Source organism: Apostichopus japonicus, chromosome 7 (genome assembly GCF_037975245.1).
Source record: "Apostichopus japonicus isolate 1M-3 chromosome 7, ASM3797524v1, whole genome shotgun sequence".
Classification (NCBI taxonomy): domain Eukaryota; kingdom Metazoa; phylum Echinodermata; class Holothuroidea; order Aspidochirotida; family Stichopodidae; genus Apostichopus; species Apostichopus japonicus.
In genome coordinates, this window is record NC_092567.1 from 13,845,591 (window position 1) to 13,859,323 (window position 13,733).

General features: G+C 38.5%; 1 protein-coding gene across 4 annotated transcripts; it reads right to left on the reverse strand.

Moving 5' to 3' along the window:
• Nucleotides 1-4,280: 4,280 nt before the first annotated feature.
• Nucleotides 4,281-13,016, reverse strand: LOC139969394 (uncharacterized). Of its 4 annotated transcripts, XM_071974316.1 has the most exons (9): nucleotides 12,766-13,016; nucleotides 12,502-12,516; nucleotides 10,504-10,521; nucleotides 10,136-10,150; nucleotides 9,417-9,626; nucleotides 8,586-9,056; nucleotides 5,954-6,394; nucleotides 5,214-5,648; nucleotides 4,281-4,811 (listed from the first exon to the last, which is right to left on the reverse strand). In XM_071974316.1, exons 1-9 carry the CDS (start codon nucleotides 12,824-12,826, stop codon nucleotides 4,375-4,377), a joined length of 2,103 nt encoding a protein of 700 aa, XP_071830417.1. In that variant the 5' UTR covers nucleotides 12,827-13,016; the 3' UTR covers nucleotides 4,281-4,374. The 4 variants fall into 4 exon arrangements, with proteins under 4 accessions (XP_071830417.1, XP_071830416.1, XP_071830418.1 ...); XM_071974315.1 differs by having other exon boundaries at nucleotides 12,502-13,015; XM_071974317.1 differs by lacking the exons at nucleotides 10,136-10,150; nucleotides 12,502-12,516; nucleotides 12,766-13,016 and adding an exon at nucleotides 11,377-11,864.
• Nucleotides 13,017-13,733: the final 717 nt, after the last annotated feature.

Sequence of the window (13,733 nt, forward strand, 5' to 3'; positions counted from 1 at the left end):
ATACCAACTGAGCTTTCCAGCCCTTAGTTCGTGGCGTCCCCGTGTAGCCATTTCTTTGCTATGTACGGAGGCTTATGTGTCATTGTGGTTTCTGACTGACGCCCCCATTTAATCTTAGATGAACCAATAGAAATTGAAGTAGGGAGAATGACGTCATGCGAATCATACTGAAGCCACCCATCCAACTGGTGGCGCTTTGCTTGTACGGCAAGAAGTACCGGCGGGTAAACAATACGTCTTTGACATAACTAAAGTGATACAGTTGACATAAATCACTTGAAATAGTGATATCGTGTGCCGCACTTGGGTGCGAAAATCGTGAAAAATGTGTCAGTGGACTGCAGTTTCACGGGTAATTCTTATGAAGCGATAGTAGAAGCAATAAAATAGGAATCTAATTACTTTATTAGTGTCGTCTTCTCAGCTGCTGTATTGTTATTCAATGGACCCTGGAATAGATAGCCTAGGCCCCTAGACCGTCTACGACTGTCCATTCGGATGCGATATGACCAAAGCCTATTGACAAAAAAATAATCACCACCTCATTTTACTTAAAAGTGTATCCCTAACGATAGATCCACATGCCAGAATAACATGGGATGACGATTTTGATGTCATGGGCTTATCACTAACAATTCAATACTAGGAAGTAGGCTTGGCATAACTTAGGCAGATGTAAGTAGCCTTGCCCTTGGTGTGATATGTTATCTCGCATAAACTACTACCCACTTTGCAACATTATTCCTCAGAACTGCATGCACAGACTAACATGGAAATCTTACACAAACGTAGGTGAGTGTGGGAAGGGTGGTGGGATTCGGGTGGGTTGCATTTTCACAGCATTTTCCAGGGACAACTATGACACTATCTGAGTGGAGCATTAAAATAATACAAGCAAGAAAAGTGTTTGCCATGTGCCTCTCAGATACCGGAAATGACACTTTCCAGACATTAAAAGTTGCACAAAACACTTCACTTATTCGAGTCATTAGAGGCGATACAAAATGTTCAAAGTTGATTCTTAAGTCAGGAGTATAGAACTAACCACTCTGGTCGCCATAACATGTCTCTGTTTGTGAAAGTACACCTACTCTTTAAAAAAACGGGTTAAATCAAATTCTATTTCAAAGTCGAATGCACAATGTATGTATGAAGACGTACCAATGATCTGGCTTTTGCCGTATAGAGTTTGTTCTCTATAAAGGAACTATATTGCCGTACAACGCAAAGCGCCCTCACTTTTTCAAGACTTCACTGTTTAAACACACGGCGATAAACTGTGTCAGCGTTCTTTCTAGTTCAACTTCTATGGATGAACCTCACACTTGTACTTAGCCGTCACATTGATAAACCTACTATGTAAATCCAATCCACCTATTTGAGTGTCACAACTTTGTGAATCATTATAGTATTTACTCTAGGGTGTGTATCATTGTTATTGACAGGGTCTGTGTATCATTACTAATAACCCAACACTATGAACCTCACACTTGGATGTGACGCCGGTGGGTGGGGGGGGGGGGGGAGGGGAACGCCTCCGGGTGGGGTTGGAGTTGTGCAAAAAATGATCAAGGTGAGACAGCAGACGTGTCGCTTAGTTGAACACAATACTACTGATAAAGTTATAAAATGTAAGAAACTTAACTTCATATTTTTTGTAGAAATTTGCATTATTAGATCAAAAAAAAATTAACTTGAACTGATAATTAGAAAGATTTGCTGGCCGTTCCTCGGAAAAACGAGACTACGTTCGAGTTTTCGATATACTCTATATAACAAGGGTTGAGGCCTTAATTTAGTACGTTATTTAATGTCTGTATGTGTGCTTTGACTGTAAAATACATGATGGCTAAGTTATCTAACAGCTATAGTCACAAAGGACCTACATGTTGCAACTTAACACTAACATGCATGCCACACACATCATTATGATCGATGCTTACTATCACTCCTACACTCTTTGCCCTCATCCCTCCCCGTACCCCTTCTCACTTGTTTCCAACCAACCCCAACCCCCCCCCCCCCAAACCCCCCAACCCCGCAGACGTAAGAAAGTATTTTATGTGGACCTGTGTTCATTCTTGAAAGATTGAGAACTTGATGTATGACCGCCTAAGTATAAGGAAGTTACTTGAATTTGAAGGCTCGGCTATACCAGCATTGTAGGCTCATGCAATGTATGGACGCAAAACTAGCACTACCAGGCTTGGTTTTGTTCGAACTGTACGCAGTATGTGTATAGGCATTTGTGTACTGTCATATTCACTATTCACGTTCAAATCTTGCAGATCGTACATTACGATAATTTGTTCCATCCATGTTTACACCTATATTGATAGTTGGGGAAATTAATTGTTAAGGGTGTTAGCCACTGAAAATAAATGTTTGTTTTTGATTAAAGAACTCTGAGTTTGGTGCGAAGACCAAACACAGAGCAAGACACATAAAAAATGGAAAACTCAACTGGATTGGATCAAAAGAAATTATAATTATGAATAACAAACAATATACAGCTGATCTGGGCTCAGTCAAAGAATTAAATAAAATAACTTACAGTCGTGAGGTGCGCACCCAAATGTTTAAGTAAATACACTTTAATTTAAAACGAACTATCCAGCCATTAAAACTATATTTCTCCACTTTTGCAACTGCCTTGCTCAGATACTCATAGCCAACTGCCTGACTCCCTATACACTCACAAAACTCCTTTATTTCTAAAATATATACACACAGACCCCATTTCCTGTTAGGGCTAATTTCCAGGAAGAACAAGATAGATACCTAGCAACCCAGAAGAGGTAGCAGTGAAGAGGTGTTAATCCACCCTTTTGCTACCACAGACAACATACAGATATACTGTACAAATGTATAGCCCCTCTGTACAGTGAGCACTGCACAGTGTACTAATAGTAAAACTATGGTACAAAACAAAACTTTATGTAAGATATGACCATCTTACATCATGATTATTAATTCTGGTGAATAACCTGATAAAAATGATAATGAGAATGGACTAGTCAACCCCTCCCACTCCCACTCCTCTTGGAGTAAGAGTCCACTTAGGCCATTTATAGGAAATAAACACTAAGCAAAATACAATACGAACAAAGGGCAATCCACGGGAGTTTCAGATCTCATCTCCGCCATGGCGGAAGTGATTGTTGGGTTACTTCTGGTTGCCATGGTAGCGGGATGGATGCATGATATGGACATTGGTTGTTACGTGTATGGCAAGCCATATGGGACAAACACCGCATAATATATCCTCGTATTAATACGAATATATACGTGTATTATTTCGAATATATACACGTATTAAATCAGACAATAACTGGCATGTCTTATAGCTTTCACAAACGAGGTTGAGAGTTATCACATTGTAGCCTCGCCAGTGCAATGAATGAGAGATTACAAAGTTAGTCTTCATTGACGTACACCCAGGCCAAACGTTCTTAATCTAGACAACAGCATGATTTAATACCTGTATATATTCGACGTAATACGTGTTTAAATTCGAAAAATTACGCGTATATATTTAAGCCTTATATATGATTGGCTAATAATTAATACGAGGACATATAATGAGCTGTTTGTCCCGCATGGCTCGCCATATACGTGGCCATGTGTAGAGTTTGGATCAAGAATGGCACAAAGCTACTACAAGCTTTACCAATAGACGGAAAGGTTTGAGAAGAAAGGGTTAGTCACGCATCTCTAAAATAAAAGATAAAAAACCTCTCTTTATTCCTCAGGCTGTATTTATTAGTTTGGCATAGTTCACCATGCTTCACACATTTTTTTACATTACAGCTTGTTGAATGTGGAAGAGACTTTCATTTATAGACATGTGGAGAATCTAACTAAGCTGAGAGCTCTGGTGAAAGTTATTTTCATTCTCTTAAGTGGTACATAATTATGCAGACAGAGTCTTAACACTTCCAGTTTTCGTCACTCGTTTGGTCCTTTCCTTTGCGCTTTAACCCCCCCCCCCCCCTTCCAGAAGACTTTATTGTTTCTAACTTACCTATAATAAATACACATCACTTCTCAACACTATAACCCATATTGTTTTACTCTGCTCTCATTGGTGCTAACCATTCCGTCTATGACGTCATTTATCCACCAAATCAGAAAGCACTTCATTTATTACCCTTTTTTTCTGTTCCAATTTTCTTAGTGTCCATTGTTTTATAATTGCAAGCTTTCCGTTTCTTTAAAATCATCCTACTCTCTACCTCATAAAAGCTACTTTATTTTTTGCTTGTGTTTTTATTGGGGGGGGGGGCGAATTTTTGAATATTCACAAATATCATCACTAATTTAATTGGATAGCCATTTTCCAATATGTTCTCCCCACTAATACCGTGAACTTAACTACATATCTGCACAATCTTCGGGATGGCATTTTACGATGGTGTCGTCACCTGATTTGGTGTCATAGGTGAAGTCAGGGATAGGACTATCACCCTTTTGGAATTCTACGCAAAGAAACCGGAATTCTCCACAACCCATTTTATCAACAGCAAAGGGAGGGGTCTCCAAGCTGGGGAATGTAAGTGGCCCACCTTGCGGTAGGGTGGTCGCGGCGTCGATGGGGGTCAATACGTCGGAATAGATAGGATCACTGCGCTCGTTACCTAACATATCGCGGCTTGCAAATACGGAGACTTGCCACAGATCTACACCTGTCACCTCTCGGCTGTAAGATTCAACGTCGACACTTGCTTCAATTATGAAGAGAGGGGAGTCAGTTCCAGGTACGTGATCTTCTGGGATTTCTCGAGACCATGCTAACTCGGTGAAGACAACACCTGAAAAAAATGAATAAAGATGAGCCTCATATATTTATAAACACAGCTAAATGTTTGACGATAATTGTAGAAAATCAAGAAGGGATGACAGTAATTATGTTGAGTAGATCACTGTATACTTGTAAAAAGTAACTATATTATCACGCATCTTTTTAAATAACCTCTCAGAAAATAGAATATAATATACGATATATTTTTAAACCAAAACATGGGGCATGCCAAAATATATAAGTTTGCACAATTTTCGAAATCAGACAATAATTTGGCAGGTTTTAATAAAGAAAGCAGGAAATCACATTTTGAAAAACATTTAGTAATTTAAGTCCGCTAACATTGGCGAAGGGGAGTTACGAAAATAGAATTTAATTTGGGTTGTTGAATGTTAAAAAAAAACTTCTTTACCTTTGCAAACATCTTCCATGCTAAGGCAGTCCACAAATGGATCTTGTACTGGATGTGTCTCAAATGTATAGTCGATACTGGCAGCAGGATTTTTCGCCAATTGGAAGCACATGAATGGAACCTCATCACAGATTAGGTCAGCTAAATCCACCTGGAAGTCCACTTCTTCGAAGACGAGATTTTCATCATAAGGTAGAGTCTGGTCATCTTGTACAGCTGTCAAGATCTGTGGCTGCTCGTTAACGCGTCTTCCTCTCCCGTTGGGGTCTGTAGAGAAGAAAGTTTTGACTTGCCATAAATCCTCTCCAGCTACCGCTGTCGTCAGTTGTTTACTTGTGATAGCGTTCAGTTTGACTGTCGTGTCGGTGTCGTCGCTATTCTCCACAATAATGTCAGGACTGATAAGAGTTAGGTCCAGATCAACAAAAACAACTCCTGTAACAAGATAGGAAAAACATACATTGAGAATTGCAAATCTAACCAAAACCTTCAAATTTTTCAAACTTTGCAAATAATTATCCGAATTTGTTTCTCGTCTATTGTTAACATATATATCTTGAATCCTCATATATATCTTGAATCCCCCCCCCCTCTTAAAACATTTAACAATAACATCCGTAAGTTACAAAACGACCATCATATTACCAAGCAATGTTCCTTTCCAGATGCACCATCTTTAAACTTCATCTTTTAATACCCCACCCCTCATCATGTCTCAATCTGGTTACACTAGTACTTACTTGACAGACATTCTTGTGGTTTGCAAAGTACCAATGAATCTCGAGAAACAGCATTACGCCCTCCTTCCACAGTAAATGTAAATTCTGGATCAGGGGCGTCACCTTTCAAGAATTCCATGCAAATGTAGTTCACGTCCTCAATACATCCAATAGTTCCATATTCAAATTCAGTCTCAATACCATCAAGATCGAGAGGGTCGCCATTGGCAATGCCAGTGGAACTTTCCGCGCCATTGAGGATTTGGGCCACTTCTCCAAAGCGAGGACCATCACCCAAAGGATCGCTACTACCAAACAGTGATACGCGCCAAAGGCCCTCACCCACTAGATTACGTGTGTCATCCCTGAATGTGACGTAGATGTCGATAATTACAGGAGTCTCCTGGCCTGGAATTGGATTCTCTCCAATCAGTTCCCAATCGAATGTCTCGGCAATCACTCCTAAAAGTAGATAAATTGGGATTGGAAAACAAAGCAGGGTATGAAAAGACTTGATCTAAATGTTGGGACTAGGTACGAGAAAAGATTGCAATATTATATCACCTAGATGAGTTACTAACTTCAAGTTTCTAATACTTTTTTCCTAAGTCATACCTAATATATCAAACCAGGCGTTGCACCAAAATACTACTGCTATATATATAGGCTATTGGTAGTCTGTTGTGTGAAAGCTTAGGGTTACTATCAATTACTAGTATGATATCGTTGATAGTAATATGTAACTGTGATATGTTATTACGTATTGTATGCTTCTTGAACAGTGTGAATGGAAACCGGCCCTAACATAGGCTATACAAAATGAAAAAAAATATATAAAAAAAGGCCAAAGGGCTATTAGGCTGAAATGGTTTTAGGTCACGATGCTATCCGCAAAATCACACTGCAGTTTCTTGAGTAGAGTAAAACATTGAAAACAATATTCTTGTCTTGTTTTGTTTGTTTAATCGTAAATGATAAACACATGAGTTTATTTGACATAGAAAATCAAAATGATGAAATAAGCGAGAAAAAAACCCCATCAGCTTCAAAAGAAACAAAGAAAAACATGAACACATACACACAACACGATGGAAGATGGTATTCACACGAACACACTGACATATTTACACACACACACACACTTACACTCATATATTATCATTGGTTTGACTCTACATGTGCTGCTTACACGAAAATGTGTAACACTGAATCAGATATGTTTAGTGGGAGTTTTTTAATTAGAAACTAGAGAGGAAAACAGTGTTTAAATATTGTTCAGGACAAGGGGAAAACAGCTTTGGTAACCGAATTTCAGAACTTTAGTTTAAGAGACAAAAAGAACATTACTATTCATTAAATACGAAAAAAAGAAAAATATTGACGAACGTCGTAAAATAAGTGTATACTTTAGTCTGTTCTAGAAAGTAGTATATCATTGCAAGAGTCTGTCATTGTCTCGCTAAATGTTACAACTGGTTTTCTCTCTCTGCTGCTTTTTGCTCGTTTTTCTTGTATTGTTGTTGCTTGTGATACTGAGGTAAAACAGATGTTCACTTTTCAAATTTCCTTCATTCGTCTACATGAGTCGAACAGAATATTCCCCTCAAATAATAATCTCTTCTATCCTCCATGCCGTTAAGGTTAAACGCCCGTATGAATATCAAATCCCTCTGATGTTCTTCCCCCCCCCCTCACCCACCACGCCTACCAGTCCATCCCACCCCAACCCCAACCCCAACCCACCCACCCCTCTCTCCCACCCTACCCTCAAAAAGAGTTGGAAGCCCTTACCAGTATTCCCGAGAATAAAAGCCCTTACCTCTATTATTTGACATGCAAAGTATCGACTAAAGTTTTATTTATATCAACAATGTAAATGACTTGCAGTCCTATGTTTATAGTTTAGCAATGAATTTGCTTTGAAAGCGCACGAACTGTAAAACAGTTTTTCAGTACTAGTGCAAATGGAAGGAGTTGGCAAAATATTTTAATACGGATTTAAGTGTGGTGTGCTTGTGTGGGGTTGGAGGTAGGGAGTGTGTTGGTATGGGGAGGGGGTGTAATGTTAACCCCACAATCAGCTGGCTTATGGTATATTGTTTTTAATGTCGCATGGACGAAAATGATATTTTGGATTGAGGGAGGGTTAAATGATGGTGAGAGTGTCACATGATGACACATTTAATTCTCATGCTTCCTGAGAGTTCAAACCTACTGAATTTCAGCTCCAAATAGAGCGAAAAGTATCCTCCCGGGGTTGCTTATTATGTGTTTTGGGGTCACCCACCCCTTCCCTCCTAATTTAGCATTCGTCCAACATACATTTTTCAAAAAAGTTTTAAGTAAACAGTTACCATGTTCTTCACTGCTACAGGAATTCTACAGTATAACCACGTACAGTGGTATAAATCCTCCGAAAATCCTTGTGCGTGTGAAGTAGAGTAGGGAATCTTCTGGAATCCCCCCTCCCCCCACCCCCACGGCAATTCCTAACCTTCCTTCTCGCCCGACATTATAAAGGAAACTTCCTTTACATATCTGATATTAAGACACATATCAGATACACGGCAAGCATGTATCCACGTAAAATAAAATGATACCGTAACTACCGTAAAAATTCGAACGAATACATATGATATCTGGATTGAATTACCTATACAGATCCCCAGACGAACGCATTTTGTTTGCCTCTCGTACTCCTCCCGGTAAACTGTGTAAGTAAAATCAAGATCAAACTTGGGTTGTGGGTCATCCGTCATACTAAACTTGATACAAAAGTATTTGAAGTCAGCACAAACGCCCTCCGTAGCGTCAAATGTGTAACGCAGTTTGTTGAAAGTCCATCTCCTGTCCGGAGGTGCGTAATCTGATATGGCTTTTGAAAATTCAAGAGCTCTCTCTTTTTCTGATAGCACGTTATCATTGTAAGAAAATTTTTCTCCAGAACCATCGCTGTTTCTACTGACCCAAGCGCTTATCCTCCACATATTTTCTCCTTGTATTATCCTTGACGTCCGTGCTTTGAATATTTCAATTTCTGTCGCGAATCTGAACCTGTTCATTTCGCCCTCGGTAATTCTTGTACCCGGCGTGAATTGGTTGAACAAGTTAAATAATTCCATTGCTGGGTGAAAGAAAATAAGATGGTCAAAAGTATGTATTTATACACATCATTTACGCACACGTACACATGCATAGTTAAGGAGTAAGAAGGGAAGGGAAGGAGGGGGAGCAAGAGAAAGAGAGGCGGGAAGGAGGATGAGGATGAGGAGGAAGTGACGTAAGAGAATGATATGGAAGAGAAGAGAAGGAAAGAAGAAGGAGGAGGAGTAGGACAGTGCAAGAGAAAAGATAAGGAGATGGTGAATGAGAAAAAGATAAAGGATGAGTTGAAGGAGGAAGAGGAGGAGGAGGAGGAGGAGGAGAGGTAGGAGGTGGTGGCGGAGGAGGAGGAGATGGGGGAGGTGAAGAAACAATTACTAACTGATAGGACACATTGGACAGCACTCTCCTGGTATTTTGACAGGATCGGAACATTTTGGTTGTGCACAAGTAATAATGTCACAATCTGTGGTACCGTTGTAACAAGTACACAATGTACAATCGTCTAACTTCCATGGTTCGCGATGTAGCTTAAGTGAACCTCTAAACACACACGGTCCCATGTCGTAAATGCTACTGTCCGATGAAAACTCTGTAAAACAGCAAAAGAAATACATGTGGTATCATGTGTTATTATCAAAAGACAAACATACAAAAGATTCACGTCCTCGATACCAAGGAACATAACAGAATAACTGAAAGCAGTTTATCAATTTGACTAAAACCTACAGAATATTATATATAAAAATTAAATTAAAATTGATCAAACAACAGAATACATTTCGCATTTTTCCCCTTTGATGTAGATTTGTAGGATATAAATTGTTTGGTACATCGATATTAAACTTGTTGATCTTTCATTCTTACATTCGTTGACACGAAACTCCTTTCTTCTTAATTGGTAAGAATTCTAAGCATTTCGAGGGACAATGAACTGTTCAATCGTCACAGACGGTTTTTGTGCAACTTATGAAACATTTTCCAACATCCGTTTGTGCATTAGTAACTCTAGGGGAACTAGTATTAACCCAACAGTCATCTGTGCACGTTGCTACCGCTATTGTTTTACCGTAAGTATAAAATTGAAGTAGTTTGTATTACCACATGACCAGGAGACTAATGATGGAGGAGTAGAATGAAAACAAAATTACTTGATCAGAATCAATCTTGTGTATACATGGACAATACTCTGGGGACTCGCTATTAAATCATACTCAAATCAATCGTTGGAATTCATTTTCGGGACTTCTTTGGGAGTTACAATGGCATTTTCTTTCAAACTGTAAGTCAGATAAGCATTAGCGTTGTTGAAATGTTGCTTTTTATTTACGGGTAGTCTAAGATTTACATAAACAAAAAAAACCTGTGAACTATCCTTTAAATTCCACCGGAAGTGATGTCACTTCCATTTAATGATCTGTACACGTAGTTATACTGCTTTTGTTTTAAATTGAAGTAGATTGTCTTACCTGATGTATCCTGGAAGGCTATTGGCGGAAAAGGAGAATGGAAGCATACATATTTTAAAGGAGAATGTTTGATTGGTTGCAATCGTAAAATCCACCCCCCCCCCCCAAAAAAAAGTATATCACTGGATAACCCGCAAGTTAACAAAGATATCCTTACGGTTACAAAAATATTCGCTTCGTTAAGTCTGTAGTTAACATTAATTATACAACCCCTCTCTATCTGTTAGTATCATTCTTGTGTCTGATTGGCTGATATGATATCATGTGACCATTCCAGACCACCCGTTAGTTTTCAGTAACGGATAGTTTCCTTCACTAGTATGCACAAGGATCTTCCAGGGATTTTCTATTGACATATGGATATTCCAGTGCTATGAATATTTAACTTTAAATCAAGTTTGCATAGAGCAGCTAGTACCCTTCCCAACTTTTATCCATATACATAGAATAAATTATCTTTCGGCTGCCTTTTATTAGTTAATCAGTCATTTAAGAGGTGGTCAATGAGTCCATAATCAAATCAATCGTTGGAATTCATTTTCGGGACTTCTTTGGGAGTTACAATGGCATTTTCTTTCAACCTGTAAGTCAGATAAGCATTAGCATTGTTGAAATGTTGCTTTGTATTTACGGGTAATCTAAGACTTACATAAAAAACACTTGCTTAACTTCAGATTATCAAAATTGCGGTAAGCATATGAAGCCTACATAATTCACGACTATGATACTTAGCAAAACTGCCTTAAATATAATCCCAAGCAGAAGTGTGCGTCACACGAATCATGTCGTGTACGTTCATGGTGGGATTGTTGCATCACACTGATGATAGCTGATTGGTTCCTCTTTAAGGTATGTGTAATGTCATAAACGTACCCAATGCGATTGTGGCGTCACACTGATGATAGCTGATTGGTTCCTTTAAGTTATGCGTTATGTGTGGAAAGTTCCTAATGCGATTGTGGCGACACACTGATGATAGCTGATTAGTTCCTTACTAAGGAATGCGAAATGCGATTGTGGCATCACACCGATGATAGCTGATTGGTTACTCTTTAAGGTATGAGTTATGTTTTGAACGTTTCTAATGCGATTGTGGCGACACACTGATGATAGCTGATTGGTTCATCTTTATGGTATGCGTAATGCGTTGAAAGTTCTTAATGCGATTGTGGCGTCACACTGATGGTAGCTGATTGGTTCCTCTTTAAGGTATGCGTAATGTGTTGAAAGTTCTTAATGCGATTGTGGCGTCACACTGATGGTAGCTGATTGGTTCCTCTTTAAGGATGTGTAATGCGTTGAACGTACCCAATGCAATTGTGGCGTCACACTGATGATAGCTGATTGGTTCCTCTTTAAGGTATGTGTATTGCGTTGAACGTTCCTTATGCAATTGTGGGGTCACACTGATGGTAGCTGATTGGTTTCGATTTAAGGTATGTGTAATGTCATAACGTACCTAATGCGATTGTGGCGTCACACTGATTGTAGCTGATTGGTTCCTCTTTAAGGTATGTGTATTGCGTTGAACGTTCCTTATGCAATTGTGGCGTCACACTGATGGTAGCTGATTGGTTTCGATTTAAGGTATGTGTAATGTCATAACGTACCTAATGCGATTGTGGCGTCACACTGATGATAGCTTACTGGTTCCTCTTTAAGGTATGTGTGATGCGTTAAACGTACCCAATGCAATTGTGGCGTCACACTGATGGTAGCTGATTATTTCCTTAATAAGGTATGCGTAATGCGTTGAACGTTCCTAATGTGTTTGTGCCGTCACACTGATTGTAGCTGATTGGTTCCTTTTCAAAGTATGTGTAAAGTGTTGAACGTTCCTATTTAAATGTGAACTGGAGTAACAGTTCATGATGTATTTAATCTAGTAGTCCAAACTGTGAAAATTCAGCGTTAGTCACATTGCAGGTGACAAACTAAATAGCAAGTAAAGAAACGTAAGTCAAATAAAAGCAAACCGTTAGATATTTATTAACTTACTACAAGATCCTGGGTCTGTAGGAGTAGGCAGAAAATAGGACATTGTTATGATTTTCTTTATGACGTCAGACCATTGGAACAATATCAACGGATGATGTATAACAAAGAACTGATATATGAAAGGCATTAAATAATAAAGAATATTTCCAAACAGTTCACTATACATGTGATCATCGGAATAACCATTTATGTTCAATGTTTAAATATCCACACAACGTTATATGTCCTTTCTGTTTTGTTTTAAGAAACCATAAAAATACATACATTGGCGACAGAGTTGTAATGCATCTGATTGGATGAAACAAAAAACAAGAGGGCAATTCATGTAGATAATAATTTATTTATGTGATAGGAGTGGTTAATGTGATGGTATAGTACGGCCCTAATGGTATAGTACGGCCCTACACGTTTTGATCAAGCAATTTCATCTCTTGTTCAGCTGCCATTTGTCGGACTTAACACAATCCGTGAATAGTTCTGTCACAATTTCATCTTTGCTTCGGCGCGTTTATGAAGCCATATTGTGAACATAATTTTGTTTTGTTTTATTGTCATTATTTCAAACTACGTTTCAATTGTAATTTTCCATATTAGTGAGAGTTATAAGTGAAAGATATAATGATGTTTTCTTAATTCGTTGGAAGTAAACGGCTTTATTTCACCACAAAGATTCATTATAATAAAACAATGGGGAAACTAACCAAGAAATATCAGCTACATCTGCTGACTTATGACATCACTATGACATCACAAAATGACAGCCATGACTAAAACCACTACATCTCTTGGGAGTGATAGGACTATCCATTATTATCGAGTGTTGCACACCAAGCGAGCCTCTCAATCAAAGCAGAGAGAGGTGACGGTGGGTTTGAGTCTGCCTAACTCTAATCATCATCGTTGAGCACATGCTTGGTTATACAAAGTTGTAACTAACCATTCTATCCATACAACGGTTCATGTAGCACAATAAAATATACAGTCGACGAATATCCAGCATGGTTTGAAAATATATAATATAAGAATAATGTTATAATTAAATGTTTTGCATTTTCTAAAGTTATTTTCGCTTTCAATTTTTCTGTCCCATTAAGTCCACGATGTATTCATTTTCTCTGTACAATTTTTCCCGAATCCGCCATTTATTATATAAAAAAGAAATTAAACATACCACAAGGACCTTGACGTACAGTAACGGCAACAAGAAAGCAAGAACGAAAAATCAAATTATT

Coding starts and splice junctions, on each gene's coding strand:
- LOC139969394 (XM_071974315.1), bottom strand. CDS start 12,667: ATGTATAGTGAACTGTTTGGAAATATTCTTTATTATTTAATGCCTTTC. Junction 6,395..8,585: donor TCGTCTGGGGATCTGTATAG/GTAATTCAATCC, acceptor ATCTACTTTTAG/GAGTGATTGCCGAGACATTC. Junction 5,649..5,953: donor ACCACAAGAATGTCTGTCAA/GTAAGTACTAGT, acceptor ATCTTGTTACAG/GAGTTGTTTTTGTTGATCTG.